Source organism: Phyllobates terribilis, unplaced genomic scaffold (genome assembly GCF_046119375.1).
Source record: "Phyllobates terribilis strain yellow unplaced genomic scaffold, ASM4611937v1 Scaffold_1__5_contigs__length_1240528914, whole genome shotgun sequence".
In the NCBI taxonomy this organism is placed as follows: domain Eukaryota; kingdom Metazoa; phylum Chordata; class Amphibia; order Anura; family Dendrobatidae; genus Phyllobates; species Phyllobates terribilis.
This window is the reverse complement of record NW_027362761.1, coordinates 877,178,583-877,205,104: the sequence shown is the minus strand read 5'-3', so window position 1 is coordinate 877,205,104 and position 26,522 is coordinate 877,178,583. Positions and strand designations below refer to the sequence as shown.

The window sequence follows — 26,522 nt, the reverse complement described above, 5'->3', positions numbered from 1 at the left end:
TCTGAGTAGCAGCTGTGAGATGCTTGGAAGACGCACACCTAGTAAACATCTAGTCTAGAGGAGGACCTTTACTACTAAGAATTTGCAACACATTTTCACTTTCAGTTTCATACATTGTAAGTAGGGGGGTTGGGGCAGCATGTGGTTAACCAAGTATAAGATTAGATAAAGGCAGTGGAGAACAGTGACACACAAGAAGTAAGAAATATCTCTATCTCCAGCAGAACTGCTTATCACTGTTGTTCATAGTTTGATAGAACATAAATATTTGAGTAACATTTATAAAATTCATATGAAAGTTCAATTATGAAGTATTAATACATTTTTTTAAAGCTGGAGTCGGAGTCGGTACATTTCTACCGACTCCGACTCCACAGCCCTGCCGGAGGCCCATCATCCAGAGAGCACCTTCATCTTGGCACATTATGAGCGACATGTATGAAGGAAGCTGGCCGACTGCTCATTTCAACAGCTATGCCAGCCCCTTTCTCTGGCTAGACATCGACCATGAAGGAGAAGGGAGCTGGCTTAGCTGTTGAAATGAGAATTCAGGTCGTCTCCATCACACAGCACTTATGAGATGAAACACTGTGTGGAAAACAAGCAAGAGGAGCAGATCAATTATAAAAGGGCCCAGATCTAAAGTGAACTATATAGGTAAGTAATACCACTTGCAGTAGTAAGCACCTTTGGGGACAATTTTTTTTCACTTTAAATGCATGTATTTGGGGCTAAAAAACATAATTTTTCCAATTGGAGTTCTTTAGAAAATTTCCAGCGTTTAGCTTTAACGGGCTCTTTGATTCCCTGCACATTCAATGTAGTCTGTGATCATAATAGGCAAGAGGAGCTCATAAAACAGATGTAAGAGATACAAACTATCGGTCAGACCGTCACAGCGGACTGACAGGTTCTCAGTTACCTCATTCTGCAGTCAGAAATAGGCAATGCAACACAGAGGCAATGAAAGAGAAATGGTGCAAAATTTTTAAGGAAACCCAACTGCACAAAAAATGATTTTTAGCTCCAATTACATACAAAAATGTTCCTGAAGGTGGAGAACCCCTTTAATGTTAATTCTTTAACTAGAGAGCACATTTAACTTTGGGCTACCTCATGCTTGAAAATGGCTCTTATATCATTGGATTCAGTCTGGACCCAGTATAAAGCAGAAAGTGATGAAAAAAAATGATCATTATACAAGTGGTAAATTCACAGACGACAGTCACAGCACTGCATCATTACTGCTTCCTGGCAAAGCCATCCATGGGGGGCACAGCCCTCCGTGTTCCTCCAGGGCGCCAATATCCACTCATCACAGCAGTGGTAACATTACCAATACAATAAGAAAGCGGTCCTTATATTCTGCTGCTAATAATACTACCATTTCCAGGTTAGTCTCCTGGGCAATCACTTTACAAGACAAAGAACATAATATTATTTACTGAAAACATGTCAGCAGGCATGGAAGAGGTTAATTTGTTGTGTTAAGATGGAGATCCCAGTGAAACCTTTATTTTCAAGAATTTCTGTGGCTTTTCAATCAGCTTCTACCCGAACCCGATAAGAAAACTAATTGTGAAGCCAATTCCTAATCAAAGTAAATGAAGCCAGGTGCGTGCACCGGAAACTGCAAGTTATCGCAATATACACAGCGTGCCAGGAGCACAGCCAGGGAACCTGGCACCTTCACAGAGAAGTAGCATCTACAGCCTGCCGCTATTTCGTGTCATATTTATGTACAGCCTGTCTCTTCCAAAACCCCAGAAACTTCATTCTGCGTCACGTCACAATTCATATAGGCCGTTTTCAGACAAGCATAATTTATGCGGCATATACAGCCTGGCTGCGGGTCTCCTAACCCAAACTATTAGGCTGTGCTCCCACTATGCGTTTTTCAAGCGTTTTTGCCGCTGAACTTCTGCAGCGAAAACGCTTAAAAAACACTTGGTAATACGTGCCCCATGGTCCCCAATGATAATCCGCATGTGCTGTGCACATGCTGCAGAAAATTCAGCTGCGGAAAAATACGCAGCACATCCATTAATTTTGCGGACACTCAGAGTAATTGCCGCCATTGACTTGCATTGAAACGCTCGATATCCGCATCACTACATGTGCTCGTGCTGATCGCAGCGCCGGCAGGAACCATGATAAGGGCAGCATTCAGCACCGGGTGCTTGGGAACAGTGCTAGCTGTACACTAATTCCCAGGTGCCGGTACGTGTCACACTGATGACACACGGATGTCATTTGTAGGTGTTGTGTGAGACACTTTTGCGGACCATGCAGCCGGAAAAAAACGGACATGTCAGCGTGTGGAGCACATGGATGTGCACAGACCCATTCATTTGAATGGGTCTGCATGTGTCAGTGTCTCCAGTACGTGTGGAAACTGTCACCACAAGTACCGGAAACACAGACATGTGAAAGAGCCCTAACAGTGTAAAGCTTTGTTCACATTTGCATCAGAGGCCATTGTAAATGACATAAGATTTGAGGGGAACAGTAATGATATGTGCAATACTATTCTACCAAAGGGATGGCACTCACAGAACCCAATTATAGGTCACTGAATGCTGAGGTCTGCTGTACGAGGGACCTCCCACTGTGTTGCTATATTAAAAGGGTTTTCCAGGCCCCACATAAGTGACTTCAGATTGCAGAATCCTGACATTGTGCAATGTGCACACTGTAAAAATTCTGCACAATTGGCAGCTCGACCAGGTTGTCACATAAGCACAAGTGTGTGATTTACAAACTGACAAAAGAGCAAAATCCTGACAGTGTGCACAGAGCCAGGATTTGGCAATCAGTAGTCACAGTACGCAGAAAATTAATGCAGAGCCTAGAAAACACTTTTAGGCTTAGTGCCCACGATGCAGAAATGAAGCAGAAATTTTCCTGAGCATTTCTGCATCTCCTTGGCAGATAAACGCATTAGTTTTTTACATGCGTTTTTGCATGCGTTTTTCCAATGCATTGTATAGGCAAATACGCATGCAGAAACGCACAAGAATTGGTCATGTCCGTATTTTTTCTGCGAGTAAAATCTGCGCAGAAAAAATAAGGACCATGTGAACAGAACTTGCAGAATGTCATAGGAAGTCATGGGATAAGGTATGCAATGCGTTTCTGGAGCGTTTATGCGCTGCAGATACGCACCAAAAACGCATGGTGGGCACACAGACTTAGAGTATGTGCACGCAACATCTTTTTCAGGCGGATTCTCCCAGGAAAAGTACTCAAACGTCTAAAATAATGAATACGTGAACAGCAATGTCAGAATGGCAGCAATGTAGAATTTGTAACTAAAAAAACACATCGGGGGCCAAGATGCCGCTAGATGACATTGTTATAGCAGAAGATGGAGTCCCTCAAGTTTAAAGACCCCATCAATGCTATATAAGTCTGACAGTTATTTTAGGTAAAAAACAGCAAGCTGAAATGTTCCTTCTTGTATCAATAGCGTGTCCTTGCTAAAAAGATAACATGTACTCCCTGGCCAGATATTTCATCTTGTAGCAATAATGTGTTCTTGCAAGAAGATAAAATGGCCTTGGTAACCAGATAAGTCTAATTAAATATTTTAAAGCATAGCTTTTTTTCGCTTGTTCAGCTAAACTGTATAATCGAACCATATATGGCAAATCCGTTTCCTGCCTTCAGGGTGTATATTAGCCCTGTGTTTTGTAATAAAGGTTAGAGTATGTTTAGACACAAACATCCTGTCCTGTGTCTTCTTCTCTCCAATATCGTAATCCAAAGGATAGAAGACCAAGAATGCAGTGACGACAGCTGGCACCTCGAACAGGGACCTTGAGTTAATCTACCCAAGGGTGCTCGACCGGTCCGAGACGTGGGACGAGTGAAGCTCTCTGTTGGTGATATATACAGCGCTGAGGTAAGAATAACTGTTATATTCTACCTAATTATATCACTGCATAGAAGAGACTCCCTCACCCCCGAGCGGTCGGCTCCCCAGGTAATTCACAGATTGTTGTCTGGCTCAGGTCCCTTTGAACCAGTAGAATCCCCTCAGATCAGTCCTGCCTTCTATCCTTTGGAGAATTTAAGAATGAAAGTATGGATCCGATGATTGTGTTGTGGATGTGTCCCGGGATTGATGTTTTTGGTCTGTTTTTCTGGCTGGCGTATAAGTCCTAGAGAGGCTAGTAGTGGAATGGTTCAGAAACCTTTGTGGCCCATTGTCTAAGTGACCATTGTCTAAGTGACTGAGGAGTCTCTTCTAGGTGAGGAGAACCGAAAAAAATGGGGAACCAAAATGCCAAGGAAGGTATTCTAGCCAAAGACTTAGTAGTACGCAGAGAAGGGAAACAGGCACTGATTGGAATTGACAAAATATTGTGTAAAGCGGGAATGAATGAGAATGGAGAGATGAATGGAGAGAAATGGAAATCCTTCTTTAACTCCTATCATGGATGGCTGAAAGATAAGGGTCTGTTAGGGACAGTAGATGTATGGATGAATGCATGCGCTTATTTTGAAGGAAAGATTGAAGAACTAGGAGACGGACGTTACAGACTGACAAAAACCAGAATGACAGATTTTCCTCCCTGTCCGCTCCCGACGTCACCCCCACCCCAGTATCAGAATTCCCAGGAACCTAAATGTTGGGTTTGCCCCAGATGTGGACAGCAGAACCCCTTGACAGTAGACATCTGTGTGGCATGTGGAGGACCGAGACCCCACCCAGCTAGTCTATTCCCAATGAGGACGGTAGTTGTGCCAGGAGCACCATCAGCAGCAGCAGGGGGGGGGGGCGATGCAGTGGTTCCAGGTCAGGAAGCTCGTACAATGTTAATGTATAGACCATGGAGTCCTTCAGAGCAGTTGGCACTGATCTCCCAGCTGCCAGACCCATCCCAGTCCCCTATGGTTTTCGCTAGAATGATCACCACCATACAGGATACGTACCATGCCACTAGAATAGATCTGCAGGGGGTAATTAAGGGAAAATTGGCAGATGAAGCCCGCTATGATAGGTTGATAGATGAGGCAAAAAAACAGTATGCCAATAGGACAGGACCCGTAGATGCAGAATCTAATGATGCAGCAGCTGGAGTCCTATTCGCAGCAGCATTGGTAAAAGCATGTCAAGACAGGCAAGCAGAAAAGCAAGTTACACTAGAAGATAGAGTGCAAGGGAAGGAGGAAGATCCTAAGGATTATTTCTATGCACTAAAGAAAACCTGGTCAGAAATGGGGTTCAACCCCGGGAATAAGACTAGTGAGAGGGTATTAGCAAGTGCTTTCATGAATGGACTAAAGAAAGAGATTGCAGAGAAGGTAAAAGCAAGTAGACCGGACTGGAGATCAGTGAAGGCAGAAGATTTAGCTAGAATAGCTCAGGGGGCACAATATGACATAGCGCAGGCAAAAAGAGCTGCCAGAATACACATAGTAGAGACGACCCCCAGAAACAACAGAAGCAGAGGACGGACTGAAGGAGGAGGACAGAAACTGTGTTACGGATGTAAAAAGCCAGGACATTTTAGAAAGAACTGTAGGACCAACCCGTATCCAAATGCTCAGAGTACGGGTCCTCCAGCTGACCAAACAACGCCCCCATAGGATGAGGGTAGCTTGCACATGAACCCCTTCATCTCCTTACCCCCAACTCCCAGTTGTATAGTGCAAGTGAACCTACCAGGGGGACATGAAATCGATTTCCAAGTAGATACGGGGGCCGACAATTCAGTAATTACGCAAGGTGATTGGCCATATACTGACACTGATTATTCACATCATGTCACTGCCACCCCCTTCAATTCCCCGTCTGTCCTGCTCCCTGTCACTAAAAAAATTCCCCTGCAAATTCAAGGAGCTACTGTACATAGCCAGCTCATGGTATCGCCCCGAGGCCAATGTAATCTTTTGGGAAATGATGTGTTGTCCCAATTACAAGCACATATAGAGTATCATCCCGATGGCACTGTGACCATGACCCCAGATTTAAAACCAAGTACCCTTTGCAAAATTATGTCACTAGATTGCCAGCATAGAAGAGACAAATGAGTTTCCCCTGATATTAGAGCAGGCTGTGCCACATGATTTTTGGGCCTCAGACAAAACAGATGTTGGTAGGTTAAGAGTTGAACCAGTGATGGTGAAATTAAAACCAGGAGCAATCTTACCTCAACAGAGGCAGTATCCCCTTAGCTCGGCTCAGGAGAATGCCATAGCCCAGCAAGTCCAAAAATTACTACAGAGAGGAGTCCTAGTCAAAACCCAGTCCCCTTGCAACACTCCCCTGTTCCCAGTAAAGAAAAAGAGCGTGCCAGGACAACCAGCCACATATAGAATGGTCCATGACCTTCGGTTGGTTAACAAAGCCACAGAACTTCTAACACCAGTTGTGCCCAACCCGCATACTCTCCTGTCACAGATACCTTCTAACTCTCTTTGTTTTTCAGTGGTCGATTTGGCAAATGCATTTTTCAGTGTACCATTACATCCTGACTGCCAGTACCTGTTTGCTTTCACATTCCAGGGTAGTCAATATACATGGACAGTGTTGCCACAGGGTGCCCAGAATTCACCCACAATGTACACTGCAAGTCTGCAGGAAATACTGGAGGGATGGTCTGAACCACATATCGTTGTTTTGCAATATGTCGATGACCTGCTCATTTGTGCCCCCTCCAGGAAACAATGTCATAGTGCAACTATATCACTTATGTTGTTTCTCTATCGCGCTGGCTGCAAGGCATCGAAAGATAAGCTTCAGTTTTGTAAATCTTCAGTCACCTTTTTGGGACATTGCATTACACCAGGAGCTCGTCATTTGACAAATGCACGTAAACTAGCAGTACAGGCATTCACCGTCCCCATTAATGTTGCAGCCCTCAGAACTTTTCTTGGACTTGTTTCCTATTGCAGACAGTGGATTCATGCCGTCTCTGTTTTAATGCAGCCCCTCTATGACTGTCTTACTCCAACACCTTTTGTACTAACACCAGAGGCAATAGACTGTTTTTATTCTCTCAAGAACCGTATTTTGGCCGCTCCAGCTTTGGGTACACCTAATTATGAGCTCCCATTTACTCTGTACCTTCATGAACAAGCTGGACATGCAGCAGGAGTTTTAACGCAAACACACGGTGATAATCAGAGACCTGTTGCCTACTTTAGTGGCAGATTGGATGCGGTAGCCAGAGGTGCACCATCCTGTGTACGTGCTCTGCATGCTGTTGGACTATTACTCCATAAATCCACAGACATTGTTCTAGATCACCCGCTCACCGTTCTAACACCTCATGATGTCTATACTATATTGAATCAAGTGCAACCCGCTCACCTCTCAGCAGCACGTCATCTTAGGTTACAATGTGCACTGTTAATGCCTCCCAATGTTTCTTTACAGAGGTGTACTACCCTGAATCCAGCAACTTTGTTACCTCTCTCGGATCTAAAGGAGGAGTCAGGTACTGTGCTTTTTAAGGAAGATCCAAGAGAGGAAGTTCCTCATGACTGTGTACAAATTATGGCACAAGAAACGGCAGGTTTACCTACTGTATTTGAACATGAATTACAAAATGCAGATTTTGAATTTTTTGTAGATGGATCCCGTCATCAGGACGATTCAGGTACCTTCCATACTGGATACGCAGTTATCTCCCTCAATGCAGTAATCAAGGCAGAACCAATGCTCCCACACCAATCGGCTCAAGAAGCTGAACTTAGGGCCCTAACCGAGGGCTGTAAACTAGCGGAAGGTAGTATTGTTAACATTTACACAGATTCTAGGTACGCATTCGGTATATCGCATGATTTTGGTCCAATATGGAAGTCAAGAGGTTTCTTGACGGCAGCAGGACACCCCATTAAGAATGCTGATGCGGTCCAGCAGTTAATTGATGCGCTACAACTACCCAAACAAGTAGCTGTCATAAAGGTAAGAGCACATACCAGACGCACCGACCAGGTAAGCAGAGGTAACGCGATGGCAGATGCAGCGGCAAAAACAGCAGCCTGTAAGCCGCAACAAGGGTCAACAGTACGTCAGTTAAGTGCCCCTAAAAACCCCTTTGTGTCGGAGGACATCTTATCCCAAATGCAGGCTCAGGCTCAAAAGGAGGAGGTTGATAAGTGGTTAAAGGAAGGTGCATGCCTGAATGAAGCAAATGGGATATGGGGGAAAGGGACACGACGATGCCTTCCAAGGGCACTGTACCCAGCAGCTGCCCAGATACTACATGGGCCGACACACCAATCTAAAACGGGTGTGATGAGTGTGATGCAGAAATATTGGGTGGCACCAGGATTCTCCACCTGTATTGAAAACCTGGTACAAGGGTGCATGATATATGTGCTACACATAATCAGGGTAGAGTAGTTAAAACACCACCCAAACACATCCTCCGGCCCCTCTATCCATTCCAGAGACTGCAAATTGATTATATTCAGCTGCCAAAGTCAGGATCATGGGAATATGTGTTGGTCTGTATTGATTTGTTCTCAGGATGGCCAGAGGCTTTCCCGATTGCCAAAGCCAAGGCTGCGGCAACCGCAAAGAAACTGCTTGCGGAGGTGGTCTGCAGGTATGGGGTACCAGAGGTAATTGAGAGTGACAGAGGTACACACTTCACAGGTGAAATAATGAATGAAGTCATGTCAGCTCTAGGAATTCAACAAGCATTCCACACCCCATATCACCCACAAAGTAGTGGTAAAGTGGAAAGACTGAATGGGACATTGAAATTAAAAATTCAGAAAGCCATGGCTGAGACAGGAAAACCATGGCCGGACTGTTTACCGCTTGCTCTGTTTTCAGTAAGATACACGCCTAATAGAAAGACTGGACTCTCCCCATATGAGATATTGTTTGGCAAAGTACCCAGCCTAGGGTGTTTCTATCCACAAGCATTAGAAATGAACAACCATGTGCTAAGTTCCTACGTGAGGGCTTTACACAAAAAGATTAAGCAAGCACATGATAATGTCTTCAGTTCTCTTCCAGATCCAGATCAAGACTCTAGCAGCCATACGCTGCAACCTGGAGACTGGGTGGTTATAAAAAGACACGTGAGGAAAAGCCTAGATCCACGGTTTGACGGACCCTTTCAAGTTCTGCTGACCACAAGTACAGCCGTTAAGCTAGAGGGAAAAGAGACCTGGATCCACGCATCCCATTGCAAAAAGATACTAGGAGAACCAGCGGACAAAGAATGATGACATTGTTTACACTTACCTGCATCCTTACAACCACAGGTGCATGGACTAGGTTGAGCGCCACAGATGGAGACGACAATAGATTCATTAGACACCATCTTGCTCTAATCGATGGACTAAAGGAGCAAAACCAGACCATTGCTAACTGTTGGATATGTACACATGCCCCTGTGACGTCCACTAGCATACCCTTTCTCGCTGTCCTGGTCTCATGGGACGAGATAAACTTTTGGGTGAACTGTTCAAATACTTTGGCCAATAATTCCACACAGATTTTCCTTTCTAAATCCCGCAAATTGGTTTAAAGGTATCGGTGGGTGGTTGGCTGGTATAGTGCAAGCTATTTTACAGGTTTTGCTAATGTGTCTTGCAGTTTATTTGGTTTTTAAGCTTTTTCTAATGTGTATTCAGCGTTGTACTAAAAGAAAACAGAGATTCGTATTGATAAATGAAGGAACAAAAGGATGGAATGTTATAGCAGAAGATGGAGTCCCTCAAGTTTAAAGACCCCATCCATGCTATATACAGTACAGACCAAAAGTTTGGACACACCTCATTTAAAGATTTTTCTGTATTTTCATGACTATGAAAATTGTACATTCACACTGAAGGCATCAAAACTATGAATTAACACATGCGAAATTATATACTTAACAAAAAAGTGTGAAACAACAGAAAATATATCTTATATTCTAGGTTCTTCAAAGTAGCCACCTTTTGCTTTGATGACTGCTTTGCACACTCTTGGCATTCTCTTGATGAGCTTCAAGAGGTAGTCACTGGAAATGGTCTTCCAACAATCTTGAAGGAGTTCCCAGAGATGCTTAGCACTTGTTCGCTCTTTTGCCTTCACTCTGCGTTCCAGCTCACCCCAAACCATCTCGATTGGGTTCAGGTCTGGTGACTGTGGAGGCCAGGTCATCTGGTGTAGCACCCCATCACTCTCCTTCTTGGTGAAAGAGCCCTTACACATCCTGGAGGTGTTTTGGGGTCATTGTCCTGTTGAAAAATAAATGATGGTCCAACTAGACGCAAACCGGATGGAATAGCATGCCGCTGCAAGATGCTGTGGTAGCTATGCTGGTTCAGTATGCCTTCAATTTTGAATAAATCCCCAACAGTGTCACCAGCAAACCACCCCCACACCATCACACCTCCTCCTCCATGCTTCACGGTTGAAACCAGGCATGTAGAGTCCATCCGTTCACCTTTTCTGCGTCGCACAGACACGGTAGTTGGAACCAAAGATCTCAAATTTGGACTCATCAGACCAACGCACAGATTTCCACTGGTCTAATGTCCATTCCTTGTGTTCTTTAGCCCAAACAAGTCTCTTCTGATTGTTGCCTGTCCTTAGCAGTGGTTTCCTAGCAGCTATTTTACCATGAAGGCCTGCTGCACAAAGTCTCCTCTTAACAGTTGTTGAAAAGATGTGTCTGCTGCTAGAACTCTGTGTGGCATTGACCTGGTCTCTAATCTGAGCTGCTGTTAACCTACGATTTCTGAGACTGGTGACTCGGATAAACTTATCCTCAGAAGCAGAGGTGACTCTTGGTCTTCCTTTCCTGGGGCGGTCCTCATGTGAGCCAGTTTCTTTGTAGCGCTTGATGGTTTTTGCAAGTGCACTTGGGGACACATTCAAAGTGTGCCCAATTTTTCGGACTGACTGACCTTCATTTCTTAAAGTAATGATGGCCACTCGTTTTTCTTTACTTAGAATTTGTATTATGGCAATAAAAAGCAGCTAACAGTCTATTCAGTAGGACTATCAGCTGTGTATCCACCTGACTTCTGCATAACACAACTGATGGTCCCAACCCCATGTATAAGGCAAGAAATCCCACTTATTAAACCTGACAGGGCACACCTGTGAAGTGAAAACCATTTCCAGTGACTACCTCTTGAAGCTCATCAAGAGAATGCCAAGAGTGTGCAAAGCAGTCATCAAAGCAAAAGGTGGCTACTTTGAAGAACCTAGAATATAAGATATATTTTCAGTTGTTTCACACTTTTTTGTTAAGTATATAATTCCACATGTGTTAATTCATAGTTTTGATGCCTTCAGTGTGAATGTACAATTTTCAAAGTCATGAAAATACAGAAAAATCTTTAAATGAGAAGGTGTGTCCAAACTTTTGGTCTGTACTGTAAGTCTGACAGTTATTTTAGGTAAAAAAACAGCAAGCTGAAATGTTCCTTCTTGTATCAATAGCGTGTCCTTGCTAAAAAGATAACATGTACTCCCTGGCCAGATATTTCATCTTGTAGCAATAATGTGTTCTTGCAAGAAGATAAAATGGTCTTGGTAACCAGATAAGTCTAATTAAATATTTTAAAGCATAGCTTTTTTTCGCTTGTTCAGCTAAACTGTATAATCGAACCATATATGGCAAATCCGTTTCCTGCCTTCAGGGTGTATATTAGCCCTGTGTTTTGTAATAAAGGTTAGAGTATGTTTAGACACAAACATCCTGTCCTGTGTCTTCTTCTCTCCAATATCGTAATCCAAAGGATAGAAGACCAAGAATGCAGTGACGACAACATCGAAGACATTATAGAAGATGTTTCAGGAAAAACACTGCCGGTGTGCACATACACTCAAAGAAGTGCACATTTTTGGAGGCAGCCATTACTATATCGCAACCACACAAATTTTCAAACCGTTTCTGCTAAGTTTAACAAGAGACAGAAAATCACAGGAGTCCTAAAGGTCTTGTAAGAAAGATCATTAAGAAAGGCACTTACATGTACGGACAGTAACTTGCTGCAAAGGGATTTTTCCACAAAAGCTGGAAATCTACAAGCAAAGATGAGAAATGTTTCACTTTTCAGCTTTCCAATGGCGCTCTTTGGTCAATGCTGGGGACAGCAGACTCCAATTTTAGGGTATGTGCAATGACGGCAATCACATACAGTTTTTGAAGCAAGACGCTTCAGGTAAATGACGGCGGTGTTTTCCCTGAAGCAGCTTTTCCAACGTCGTCTTGGACACTTCTAGTGGACCTGTCACTTTTTTTAGCTACTTCACGGATTTGAAAGACAAAACATATGTAAAGCAAGACGTTTTGACCTTGCTGTACAAATGATTATTTTCCCCCCCCCACTTTTTAAGGCTTTTTCAGGCGGAATGCACCTAAAAAGATGTGTTCACAAACTCTTAGAACACACGTCAAACTCTGGCCCACCAGAACTACCACCCCTATATGGGCCCCTTATACCGTATGGAGGGCTATGTGGGGCCCACTATACCGTATGGAGGGCTATGTGGGGCCCACTATACCGTATGGAGGGCTATGTGGGGCCCACTATACCGTATGGAGGGCTATGTGGGGCCCACTATACCGTATGGAGGGCTATGTGGGGCCCACTATACCGTATGGAGGGCTATGTGGGGCCCATTATTCTGTATGGAGGGCTATGTGGGGCCCATTATTCTGTATGGAGGGCTATGTGGGGCCCACTATACTGTATGGAGGACTATGTGGGGCTCATTTTTTCATTTTGGCCCTTTGTGTGTTTTGAGTTTGAGATCCCTGTCTTAGAATGACAGCTACCTGGAAGTGAAGGCTGGTACCAGGATCGGAGACGTGTCTCTTTTGGGAATCTGACACGGCCAGGTTAAGTTCTTTCACATATTTTTAGGAAAGTAATAGCCACGCTGTAAGCAAATGCAGCCAGCAATGTTCTGTTTTATAATAAAAGATACACGGTAAATGTCTTCCACAAGTCTTCTCCAACTGCTATGTATGTACAGTTACCTAGATGGTCACAGAACACTAGAGCAGGATTCCAATATACTGCGGTGTAAGAGGGGCTGGACAACCCATTGTGAAAATGAAGGGGGCTCTTTTCAAGATTATTTGTTGCACACTGGTGACTACCAAGCACAGTAAAAGTGGATAGCATCCCCCTGCAGTCCCACCTCTCAAATTTATACATAAAAGGTGTTGTCTCATGTTTGAAAAATGGTTAAAGGGAGTCTACCCCCCGAAAGCAGCTAGACTAGCTATACAGTGATATAGGGGAATTAGTCCCTATAATCATTCCTATAGCAATGTACATTTTAGTGGTACGGTGCCTGAGAAAATTACTTTTCATCCAAATTCAAATTAGGGGGCTTAGGCATTGCACAGTTAAACCCTTTTCAATTGGCATTTTGGGGACTTCCTCTGTGACAGTGTTTGCTTACCCAGAGCGAGCACTGCCTGATTCGAGTTCACGCGTCTGTGCATGCACAATAACACTGTAAACATCGTAAAGAAAAAAATACAATTTGTAATGCTAATATTTCCATTCATCAGTCACCACACCTCTCCCCAAAACTGCAATAAAAAGTTATCAAAACATTCTACATACCACAAAAAGATACCAATAAAAAGCAGAAAAAAAGGAAAACTGGCCGAAGCACAATTACAGTGATAGCCAGCTATATATATATATATATATATATATATATATATATATATATATATATATTTATTAGTGGTTAAAATTGATTCTGAACTTTGTAAAAAAAAATAAAAAATGTGGTTTGTCGCTATTTTCTGAGACTCATAAATTCATTTTTCCATCAATAGAGTTGTGCGGGGGCTTGTACTTTTGTGGAGAGCTGATGGTTTTCTTGGTACAATTTTTGGGTACACATGCTGTTATTAATTTATTTTTATTGCATTAATGCTTTTTCTTTTAAACTCTTTTTTCCTTCTCACTGATTTTTTTTAACCCCTTCACCACCTTGGGTTTTTTCAGTTTTCGTTTTTTGCTCCCCTTCTTCCCAGAGCAATTACTTTTTTGTCGGTCAATATGGCTGTGTGAAGGCTTGGTTTTTGTGAACAAGTTGTACTTCTGAACAACACCATTGGTTTTACCATATCGTGTACTGGAAAATGGGAAAAAAAATCCAAGTGCGATGAAATTGCACAAAAGAGCAATTCCACAGTTGTTTTTTGGGGTTCTATTTTATCACGTTCACTGATTGCTAAAACTGACCTGCCATTATGATTCTCCAGGTCATTACGAGGCCATAGACACCAAACATGTATAGGTTCTTTCGTATTTAGGTGGTGAAAAAAAAATCCAAATTTTGTATAAAAAAAAAAAAAAAAAAAAAAAAAGGCCTCCATTTTCCGACACCCGTAGTGTCTCCATTTTCGAGATCTGGGGCTGGGTGAGGGCTTATTTCTTGCACACCAAGATGACATTTTTATTTATACCATGTTGGGCTAGATACAATATTTTGATCGATTTATTGAATTTTATTGCAATGTTGCAGCAACCCCCCCCAAAAAAAAAAACCACGGAATTTTGAAGTTTGGATTTTTTTTCTCGCTACGTCGTTTATCGATTGGATTAATTCTTTTTAGATTGTGATAGATCGGGCGATTCTTAACTCGCCGAGACCAAATACAGTACAGACCAAAAGTTTGGACACACCTTCTCATTTAAAGAAATTTCTGTATTTTCATGACTATGAAAATTGTACATTCACACTGAAGGCATCAAAACTATGAATTAACACATGTGGAATTATATACTTAACAAAAAAGTGTGAAACCACTGAAAATATGTCTTATATTCTAGGTTCTTCAAAGTAGCCACCTTTTGCTTTGATGACTGCTTTGCACACTCTTGGCATTCTTTTGATGAGCTTCAAGAGGTAGTCACCGGAAATGGTCTTCCAACAATCTTGAAGGAGTTCCCACAGATGCTTAGCACTTGTTGGCCCTTTTGCCTTCACTCTGCGGTCCAGCTCACCCCAAACCATCTAGATTGGGTTCAGGTCTAGTGACTGTGGAGGCTAGGTCATCTGGCGCAGCACCCTCCTTCTTGGTCAAATAGCCCTTACACAGCCTGGAGGTGTGTTTGGGGTCATTGTCCTGTTGAAAAATAAATGATGGTCCAACTAAACGCAAACCGGATGGAATAGCATGCCGCTGCAAGATGCTGTGGTAGCCATGCTGGTTCAGTATGCCTTCAATTTTGAATAAATCCCCAACAGTGTCAGCAGCAAAGCACCCCCACACCATCACACCTTCTCCTCCATGCTTCACGGTGGGAACCAGGCATGTAGAGTCCATCCGTTCACCTTTTCTGCATCGCATAAAGACACGGTGGTTGGAACCAAAGATCTCAAATTTGGACTCATCAGACCAAAGCACAGATTTCCACTGGTCTAATATCCATTCCTTGTGTTTTTTAGCCCAAACAAGTCTCTTCTGCTTGTTGCCCGTCCTTAGCAATGGTTTCCTAGCAGCTATTTTACCATGAAGGCCTGCTGCACAAAGTCTCCTCTTAACAGTTATTGAAGAGATGTATCTGCTGCTAGAACTCTGTGTGGCATTGACCTGGTCTCTAATCTGAGCTGCTGTTAACCTGCGATTTCTGAGGCTGATGACTCGGATAAACTTATCCTCTGAAGCAGAGGTGACTCTTGGTCTTCCTTTCCTGGGGCGGTCCTCATGTGAGCCAGTTTCTTAGTAGCGCTTGATGGTTTTTGCAACTGCACTTGGGGACACTTTCAAAGCTTTCCCAATTTTTTGGACTGACTGACCTTCATTTCTTAAAGTAATGATGGCCACTCGTTTTTCTTTACTTAGAATTTGTATTATGGCAAGAAAAAAGCAGCTAACAGTCTATTCAGTAGGACTATCAGCTGTGTATCCACCAGACTTCTGCACAACACAACTGATGGTCCCAACCCCATTTATAATGAAAGAAATCCCACTTATTAAACCTGACAGGGCACAACTGTGAAGTGAAAACCATTTCCGGTGACTACCTCTTGAAGCTCATCAAGAGAATGCCAAGAGTGTGCAAAGCAGTCATCAAAGCAAAAGGTGGCTACTTTGAAGAACCTAGAATATAAGACATATTTTCAGTTGTTTCACACTTTTTTGTTAAGTATATAATTCCACATGTGTTAATTCATAGTTTTGATGCCTTCAGTGTGAATGTACAACTGTCATAAAAATACAGAAAAATCTTTAAATGAGGTGTGTCCAAACTTTTGGTCTGTACTGTATGTGGATTTTTTTATTGTTTTATTTTGCATGGGGCGAAAGGGGGGGGTGGTGACTAACTTTTATATTGTTAAAAAAAATTTTTTTTACCTTTCACTTGCTTCAATAGTCTCCTAGACTAGAAGCTGCGATCATCGGATTGCTTATGTTACACATAGCAGGGCGGCGCTCATAGCAGTTCGGCAATGACAACTACAGGGGTCTCCCATAACTTATAAGCAGCCCGCGATCATGTGATAGACGGAGGTAATCACGCGCTTACAGGTATTGACAGCGGCATTTAACATGTTAATAGACGTGGGTGGATCGCGATTCCGCCCACAGCTGTTAGGGGCACATGTCAGTTGATGAAATCAGCTGTCATGTGCCTGAAAAAGTGTGAGCTCATCGCCAGAGGCCGCACAGAAAAGGGGGAGGCGACCTATGACGTGTATATGTACATCATAGGTTGTAAACGTTTTAGATCCCCCCTGTGGACATGAAAAAAATGTTGAAATGCACCTGCCTCATACAGTGGGGAAAAAAAGTATTTGATACACTGCTGATTTTGCAAGTTTTACCACCTACAAAGAATGGCGAGGTCTGTAATTTTTATCGTAGGTACACTTCACCTGTGAGACAGAACCTAAAAAAAAATCCAGAAAATCACATTGTATGATTTTTACATAATTAATTTGCATTTTATTGCATGAAATAAGTGATCACCTACCAACCAGCAAGAATTCTGGCTCTCACAGACCTGTTAGTTTTCCTTTAAGAAGCCCTCCTACTCTGTACTCATTACCTGTATTAGTCGCACCTGTTTGAACTTGTTACTTGTATAAAAGACACCTGTCAACACATTTAATCAATCACACTCCAACCTCACCACCATGGCCAAGACCAAAGACCAGGGACAAAATTGTAGACCAGCACAACGCTGGGATGGGCTACAAGACAATAGGCAAGCAGCTTGGTGAGAAGGCAACTATTGGCAAAATTATTAGAAAATGGAAGACACACAAGATGACTGTCAATCTTCCTCAGTCTGGGGCTCCATGCAAGATCTCGCCTCGTGGGGTCAGGTTGATTCTGAAAGGTCAGAAATCAGCCCAGAAGTACATGAGAGGACCTGGTCAAGGACCTGAAGAGAGCTGGGACTTCAGTCTCAAACATTACCATTAGTAACACACTAAGCTGTCATGGATTAAAATCCTGCATGGCACGCAAGGTCCCCCTGCTCACAAAAGCACATGGCCAGGCCTGTTTGAAGTTCGCCAATGACCATCTGGATGATCCAGAGGAGGCATGGGAGAAGGTTATGTATCAGATGAGACCAAAATAGAACTTTTTGGTCTCAACTCCACTCGCCTTCTTTGGAGTAAGAAGGATGAGTACAACCCCAAGAACACAATCGCAACCGTGAAGCATGGTGGGGGAAACATCATACTTTTGGGGTGCTTTTCTGCAAAGGGAACATGACAACTGCACCGTATTGAAGGGAGGATGGATGGGGTCATGTATCATGAGATTTTGGCCAACAACCTCCTTCCCTCAGTAAGAGCATTGAAGATGGGTTGTGGCTAGGTCTTCCAGCATGACAATGATCCAAAACACACAGCCAGGGCAACTAAGAAGTGGCTCAGTAAGAAACATTTCAGGGAGGGTCCTGGAGTGGCCTACCCAATAGAAAATCTTTGGAGGGAGCTGAAACATAATGTTACACAGCAAAAGCCCTGAAACTTGAAAGATCAGAAGATCTGTATGGAAGAGTGGGCCAAAATCCCTGCTGCAGTGTGTGCAAACTTGGTCAAGAACTACAGGAAACTTCTGACCTCTAATTGAAAACAAAGGTTTCTATACCAAATATTAAGTTGGGTTTTTCTATTGTATCAAATACTTATTTCATGCAATAAAATGCTAACTAATTATTTAAAAATCATACAATGTGATTTTCTGTTTTTTTATTTTTAGATTCTGTCTCTCACAGTTGAGGTGTACCAACGATAAAAATTACAGACCTCGCCATTCTTTGTAGGTGGGAAAACTTGCAAAATCAGCAGTGTATCAAATACTATTTTCCCCACTGTATGATTGTGGTCCTGAGCCCATTCCATTCACTCACACATGACATGTGACGTAAATGTATGTCACTATTTCAATTAAGGAGCAAACAATAATGGGCAACAGGAATCAGTCTGGCTTTCTTGACGTCTAGAATTTTTTCTTTTTAGCGTTTTGAGTAATCTTTTGTGCTTGTCTTTTACAGTTATTTTTTTCTCTGTTCAACAATGAAAAAACTGCTAGCGGTCCTATAAATGTCTGTCCTATTCCTGATCTAAGGGTCTAGACTTTTAGCTGAGATGAATCTGTGCTACAGTAAATTTATCACTTACATGAGCCATGTAAGAGGGAGTCGGAGTCATGGAAATTGAGGAGTCGGAGGTTTGGCTTACCGATTCCACAGCCCTGATAGGCATCACACTGATTTCCGAGTCCGCAGCTATAGGTACAAGACACTAATCACCCTGCTGGGGAGGGTATGATGACACGTTCTACCTCCCGAATACAGATCATCTATTGCTAAGAAAAGCCACTTTGGACCTTGGTGTAAATCAGGCTGCAGGTGCCCAAAGCAGTGCTGATTCCAGGCTGCCGCACTACACCCCATCTAGGGTCACCTCTGTGTGCTGGGGCGATGTCTTCTGTGCAGATATTGCTCTTCTTAGCCATCACACACCCGTGGGTGGTGCTAGCTTGGGAATTAGGCTTTAACTGACACCTTATATTACAAGGGGCTATTCACGGCAGCTTTTGTTGCTGAGCGATGGTCCGCATAAAATGCAAAGCAAAGAGTATGTCATACTCTTCCATCCAAGTGAACGGGTCAGAATAACAATAAACTGCACCCTGCTGGCATCCTGGCATCGGTACGCTCACCATTTTCCCTGTATTCTGGAAGTTTGGGAAATCTCCAATAGGTTTTCTTTTGTTTTTTACATTCTTTTCAAGCAAAATGAATAAATGACAAACAGATGGTGAAAAGCGACAGATAAATATGTAAATAAGGAGGAACATGGAGGAGACATAGCCTGGAACCATCCTGCCCTCTGTCACAATGTGAAGGCTGCAGCCGATCACAGCTCCAGGACACTGCAGAGGTGCCAGTTACCAACCAATCATGGCCCACTGGGAAGAATTGGTAAAGCAGGAGAAATCCCTCTAAGGCTGTGTGCCCACGTAGCGTTTTTGATGCGGAATTTCCGCAGCGGAAACGCTTGGTAACCCGCACCCCATGGTCCCCAATGTGATTCCGCAAGTTCTATGCACATGCTGCGGATTTTTCCGCAGCGTTTAGGCTATGTGCCCACGTTGCGGACCTGAAGCATATTTTTTACGCTTCTCCCTGGCGGGAAAATCGCATGCGGATATTACATGCGGTTTTCCCGCCAGGTAGAAGCGTTTGTGAGGCGTCTTTGCATGCATTTCCGCATGCGGGTTATCAAGCACTTCTCCAAGCATCACTTGGAAAAGTGCTTGACAACTTGTTCAGAATGGTAAAAAATAAACTTTATACTCACCTTCTGATGCATTCTCTGCCCCGTCCGGAGTCTTCAGCGGCTCACGCTGTTGTGTGCAGGACCTGCAGTGACGTCATTGAGTCATGTGGTGGGTCACATGACTCAATGACGTGGCAGGTCCTTCAGACAACAGCGCGACGGAGAGAAAACATCAGAAGATAAGTATAAACTTTATTTTATTCTTTTTTTTACAGGTTCTTTGGTACCCAGGTCTGGATGAGAGTCTCCTCTCATCCAGACTTGGGTACCATCCGCACATTGATTCCGCTGCACTTCCGCAAAATTAATGAACATGCTGCGGATTTTTGACCGCAGCATGGGCCTTGACATTGCGGAATGCCATTGGGGACCATGGGGTGCGGATATACATGCGTTTTTCAAGCGTTTACGCTGCGGAAATTCCGCAGCATATACGCTTGAAAAACGCTACGTGGGCACACAGCCTTATGCTGCGTTCAAAAATCCGCAGCATGTCATTTAATTTTGCGTTTCCGCAAGCAGAATTGCCTTTGTCCAATGCATAAAAAACGCAAGGCAATTCCGCATGTGGAAAACGTGCGATAAACGCGTGCGGAATTCCGCATGCGTTTTTCCGGGAGAGGACTTGCAGAAATGAAGCAGAAATTTTCTGCTTCATAAATGCAACGTGGGCACATAGCCTAAGGGCGAGTTCACATCTGCAGGAAAGGCTGTATAAAAGCCGTATGGTTGTCAGTCTGGTAGAATGACAGCCGGGTACAGTGCTGGCTGCCTCCTGGTGCCCACCCATCACCCCCGCTGTTATTTACTGGCACCAAGGTGAACGGAGCCGGGACATCAGAAAGTTCTACTTAAAAGAGCGAAAAAGGTTCCAACCAGATGAGAATGTAAGCATGGCCGGAGGAGGCCGCCACCGAGCGGAGGACCGGCCGTCAGTGCGGGCAGAGCGCACGTGTCCGGTGTCAGGCGGCCCCTCCCCCAGCGCCCGACAACAACTCAGCACGACCTCCCTCCCCATGGAACCGGACTGACCGCAGGCACCAGCTCCCAACCGGTCTACAGATACCGCACATGAAACGCAGCGCTTACCTCTTCCTGAGGGCTGAGAGACCGGCGCAGAGAGATGACGTCACGAATCACATGGCTTGCCCAAGCTCGCTAGTCCTGCAGGTGGCGCTGTGTAATATGATGCCTAGACATAATGAGCTGGTGTAGGCCTGCAGTGTCAGTAGTCACCTGCCCATAGGAGGGACTGTACTGCGGGAGGTTCCTGTCATGTCTGCAGAGCCGTGGCCTGTGTATGGCAGCCTGTATGTCGTCACTGCCGGGCGCTACGGGAGCAGGCTCTGACCAATATACAATGCGGCTCATGCTCCATATACAGAGCGCGGTTCCTGTGCTGACCCCTCTCCCGCAGTACAGGGGGGTATATGAGGCTGTCAGTCCTGGGCTGGGGATTGGGGTCCGCACACAGGCTGAGCGTAAGGCCAGCGTTCACCAAGGACCACAATGCCTAGATACCGCCGGTCTCCCAAGCTGACCTTACCGGCTGTAAGCTCAGGAGACCGGCGGTCCGTCCGGGCATTGCGGTACATATACGGACCGCGAATGACACGTGTGTGAACCCGGCCGTAGTCCTGGATCTTACCTGTATGGAGCACAGCAGCAGGCGGGGAATGAGAGGACCGCCAGCCCTCCTGACAGGGGGCTCCAAGGAATATTATATTCCCCATGAAGTCACACTGGCACAGCCCAACATTAATCACATGCTGGTAACAATGGTGCCCCAGCCTCACCTACACAATCACACCACGTTCACACGTCCAGTATTTGATCAGTATTTTACATCAGTATTTCTAAGCCGAAACCAGGAGTGGGTGAAAAATCCAGAAGTGGTGACGTGTTTCTATTATACTTTTCCTCTGATTGTTCCTCTCCTGGTTTTGGCTTATATATACTGATGTGAAATACTGATCAAATACTGAATGTGTGAACGTGGCCTTAGAACTCCTTTGTTCCTCCTGGCCATTACACCTTCCATGTCAAGGGGTGTGTGCACAATGTGACCGTGTGTAAGGACACCCGCCATCTACTCAGCAACACAGTCATACATTTCTGGGAGGAATAGTACAAAGCACAGTATAAGAAGAGATGTTTTCTTTTGTAACAGAGGAACAGCGGCATTGACACAAGATGAACAAAAACGACATATTTATGGCAAGTGACAGGTCCTCTTCAAAGGATTATTACAAAAAATTCAAATTGCCCCATATCCTCAGGACAGGGAATAACCTACTGATCACTGCAGGTCTGATCACTGGGACCCTCACCAATCTCAAAAACCAGAGCACTGTACAGCCCTGTCCTGAATGGTGGAGGTGCAAATGCTTGACTGACACTCCATTCATTGTCTATGAGACCACCAGACAGAGTAGAGTGCAGAGATGAGCGAATCCATTCCCAGGACCCTAGTCCAGCAGCCACTTCGGTATTCCGGGACCATAGAATGGGAGCGCTGCAAACCTCCTACCGGCGTCCATGGCGTCTATTATGATTAGCAGTGTAATAATAGAAGGAAAGATGCACAGTCAAATAATAAGGAAATGGTGCTATATCAGCAAGCAAAATGAATTAGCAAAATTTCAATTAGCAAAATGGTGCATATTTGCACTACTCACATTATATTATATTAACTTACATGTACACTGTATGTGTGTATATATATACACTTGCTCAAAAAAATAAAGGGAACACTTAAACAACAGGATATAACTCCATGTAAATCAAACTTCTGTGAAATCAAATTGTCCACTTAGGAAGCAACACTGATTGACAATCAATTTCACATGCTGTTGTGCAAATGGAATAGACAATAGATGGAAATTATTGGCAATTATCAAGACACCCTCAATAAAGGAGTGGTTCTGCAGGTGGGGACCACAGACCACATCTCAGTACCAATGCTTTCTGGCTGATGTTTTGGTCACTTTTGAATGTTGGTTGTGCTTTCACACTCGTGGTACCATGAGACGGACTCTAAAACCCACAGAAGTTGCTCAGGTAGTTCAGCTCATCCAGGATGGCACATCAATGTGAGCTGTAGCAAGAAGGTTTGCTGTGTCTGTCAGCGTAGTGTCCAGAGGCAGTAGGCGCTACCAGGAGACAGGCCAGTACACCAGGAGACGTGGAGGGGGCCGTAGGAAGGCAACAACCCAGCAGCAGGACCACTACCTCCGCCTTTGTGCAAGGAGGAACAGGAGGAGCACTGCCAGAGCCCTGCAAAATGACCTCCAGCAGGCTACAAATGTGCATGTGTCTGCACAAACGGTTAGAAACTGACTCTATGAGGGCCCGACATCCACAGATGGCGGTTGTGCTCACAGCCCAACACCGTACAGGACGCCTGGCATTTGCCACAGCACACCAGGATTGGCAAAGTCGCCACTGGCACCCTGTGCTCTTCACAGATGAAAGCAGGTTCACACTGAGCACATGTGAAAGAGTCTGGAGACGACGTGGAGAGCGATCTGCTGCCTGCAACATCCTTCATCATGACCAGTTTGGCAGTGGGTCAGTAATGGTGTGGGGTGGCATTTCTTTGGAGGGCCGCACAGCCCTCCATGTGCTCGCCAGAGGTAGCCTGACTGCCATTAGGTACCGAGATGAGATCCTCAGACCCCTTGTGAGACCATATGCTGGAGCGGTTGGCCCTGGGTTCCTCCTAATGCAGGACAATGCCAGACCTCATGTGGCTGGAGTGTGTCAGCAGTTTCTGCAAGATGAAGGCATTGAAGCTATGGACTGGCCCGTCCGTTCCACAGACCTGAATCCGAGTGAGCACATCTGGGACATCATGTCTCGCTCCATCCACCAACGTCACGTTGCACCACAGACTGTCCAGGAGTTGGTGGATGCTTTAGTCCAGGTCTGGGAGGAGATCCCACAGGAGACCATCCGCAACCTCATCAGGAGCATGCCCAGGTGTTGTAGGGAGGTCATACAGGCACGTGGAGGCCACACACAATACTGAGCCTCATTTTGACTTGTTTTAAGGACATTACACCAAAGTTGGATCAGCCTGTAGTGTGTTTTTCCACTTTAATTTTAGGGGTGGCTCCAAATCCAGGCCTCCATTGGTTAATAAATTTGATTTCCTTTGATGATTTTTTGTGTGATTTTGTGATTTTGTTGTCAGCACATTCAACTTAGTACAGAACAAAGTATTCAATGAGAATATTTCATTCACTCAGATCTAGGATGTGTTATTTGAGTGTTCCCTTTAATTTTGGCAGTGTGTATATATATATATATATATATATATATATATATATACCGTATATATATATATATATATATACCGTATATATATATATATATATATATACCGTATATATATATATATATATATATATATTGCTGTAACATACCTGGCGGCGTCCTTGCATGGTGGTCCATCTCCCACTGTGCAAGAGAGCGCACTTGATCTCCTGTCCGGAATGTCTCTCTGGCTTCCCTCCATGCTGTCTGTTTGTGTCTGTCTCTGCTGCTTAAGGGCGGCGCCCGATCACTTCCTGCTTTTTGTACCTGCTGTGGGTCACACCCCTTGTGCGTCCTCAGCCTATTGCTGTCTGACACTTGGTATATAGCTCAGCAGCTCCCTTCTATCCCTGCCTGAGCATAGTGTTTTCCTTCAGTGTGTGCTTGCACTCTGAAGGTGCCAGGTCCCGTCTTTGTTTCCTTGTCTGCCTTTCCTGGAGGCTGTATTTCCAGGCCTGTCTGAACTTAGTCCTGTATGTCTCCTGCTTTGCGGTATTAGTTCCCGTGTCTGAACTAAGTCCTGTATGTCTCCTGCTTTTCGGTATTAGTTCCCGTGTCTGAACTGAGTCCTGTATGTCTCCTGCTTTGCGGTATCAGCTCCCGTGTCTGAACTGAGTCCTTTCTGTGTTCTCTTGTCTGTCCTGTCTGAACACGCTCCTAGCCTGTTCCTCCTGCCTTCTAGGGGCCGATTACCTAGACCCGTTCCTGTATCTTGTCTGACCTGTCTGAACACGCTCCTAGCCTGTTCCTCCTGCCTTCTAGGGGCCGATTACCTAGACCCGCTCCTGTGTCTGGTCTGTCCTGTCTGAACACGCTCCTTGCCTGTTCGTTCCGCCTTTTAGTGGCCGTTTTCCTAGACCCGCTCCTGTGTCTGGTCTGTCCTGTCTGTACACGCTCCTTGCCTGTTCGTCCCGCCTCTCTGGGGGCCGTATTCCCAGACCCGCTCCTGTATCCCTCTGCAGTGTCGGTCTCCTCCGTACACTCAGTTCCAGTCTGAACTCTCTCCTGTCCTTTACCTGTTTTGCCTCTATGTCCGTTCCCTTCCTTTTTCTGCAGAGTCTGAACTCGTACCTAACTCCTGCTTGTTGTCTCTGCAAGTACTGTGTGAGTATCTGGCTCTGTCTTTCCCTTCCTGTCTGTTCTGTGTGAACAGAGCCCTGTCCTCCCTGCTCAGCCTTGTCTGCACTCTAGCTGTGCTTGCCTTTACCCCCCCTGCCTGCATACCCGCCTGCCTGCATACCAGTCGTGCCTGCCTATACCCACCAGTCTGTGTGCCAGCCTACCAGCCTGTTCCTGTATTCCCCTGTGTGGGTCAACAGCCGTGTCCGGGGTCTGTCCTGGAGTAGCACCTGGTCCCTCTGCTCGGTTCCTCCTTGGTGCACTGGCGTCGTATGCCGTCGTGCGACCCTGGTCGGATCGGGTGAATACTTAGTCACGCCCCTCCAGGCATTCACTCTCCGGCATGGTCCAGTGGAATCACTACCAATCCCACGCACACGCCGCTTAGCCCGGGCGTGTGCATAACAGCATGCTCAGGCCATGGTTCCCGTTGAGCCCCACGGCCTTCGCCCTCTGAGAAGTTTTCCAGCGAATATATGCATTAAAATAAATAAATAAATTTTTTTCCTCTTAGCTGAGTTCCAGGCGAAATTACGCACCGTCCAGATGGATCTATCAGCTCTCGTTCCTGTGGATCCGCCACGTTACTATGGGGATCCAAGACAGTGTCGTGCATTTGTGGAGCAATGCATGCTACACTTTAAGGCCTACCCTCTCTACTTTCCTTCCGATTGGGCTAAAGTGGCCTTTATGATGTCTTACCTGGCGGGTGATGCCTTGGAATGGATCAACCCCCTATATGAAACACAGGATCCGATCCTCCGGGACCTAATGGCCTTCCTGGTGGCCTTTCTAATGGTCTTCGATGATCCTAACCCGGAGGCTCCTGCTGAAGCTTCACCTCCCAATATCCCGGAGCAGCCCCGATGGGTAATGTGTGTGGGTAGCGCAATAGTCCTCCAGCCCAATGAGACTACTGCCCACCCAGAATCCTCACAGGGTGACTACGCTTTCCAGAATACTTTTCTCAACCTCAAGAGGCAGTCCAGACGTGCTAGACGTAGAGGCAAGCCGTCACGCCAGGGTCTGTCCTCCCTGAGACCTCCTGACCCCAACCTTGAAGTCCCTACTGAAGCTTCATCTCCCTGTATCCCGGAGAAACCCCAATGGGTAATGTGCGTGGGTAGTGCACCAGTTCTCCTGCCCGAAGAGACTTCTGCCCATCCAGACTCCACACAGGAGAACTTCCTGCACCCGGCATCAGATGCTTCTCTCTCTTTAACCGGTGTGCATGTCCAAGGATGCTCCAAAGCTGTGGTTACCTCTGAGTCTGTGCACCTCTACTACCAGGCGGAGGATCCCCTGTTGCCTCCTGAATCCTCCGGGATACCAC

The 26,522-nt window shown here is 45.1% G+C and overlaps 1 protein-coding gene across 4 annotated transcripts in view; it reads right to left on the bottom strand.

Annotated features, from left to right (window-relative positions):
- The window catches only part of AIMP1 (aminoacyl tRNA synthetase complex interacting multifunctional protein 1), a 102,936-nt gene extending 78,733 nt beyond the window's left edge, over positions 1-24,203 (bottom strand). The window contains exons 1-2 of one of the 4 annotated variants that reach the window (XM_073639611.1): positions 20,843-21,030; positions 11,941-11,992 (exon numbers count right to left, since the gene is read on the bottom strand). In XM_073639611.1, coding sequence (XP_073495712.1) covers positions 11,941-11,942 — 2 coding nt within the window. In that variant the 5' untranslated portion in view covers positions 11,943-11,992; positions 20,843-21,030. Of the gene's footprint in view, positions 1-11,940; positions 11,993-20,842; positions 21,031-21,401; positions 21,423-24,180 lie in introns of those variants that run through there. The other 3 variants (XM_073639603.1, XM_073639639.1, XM_073639621.1) reach the window with 3 other exon arrangements.
- Between the last annotated feature and the right edge of the window lie 2,319 nt (positions 24,204-26,522).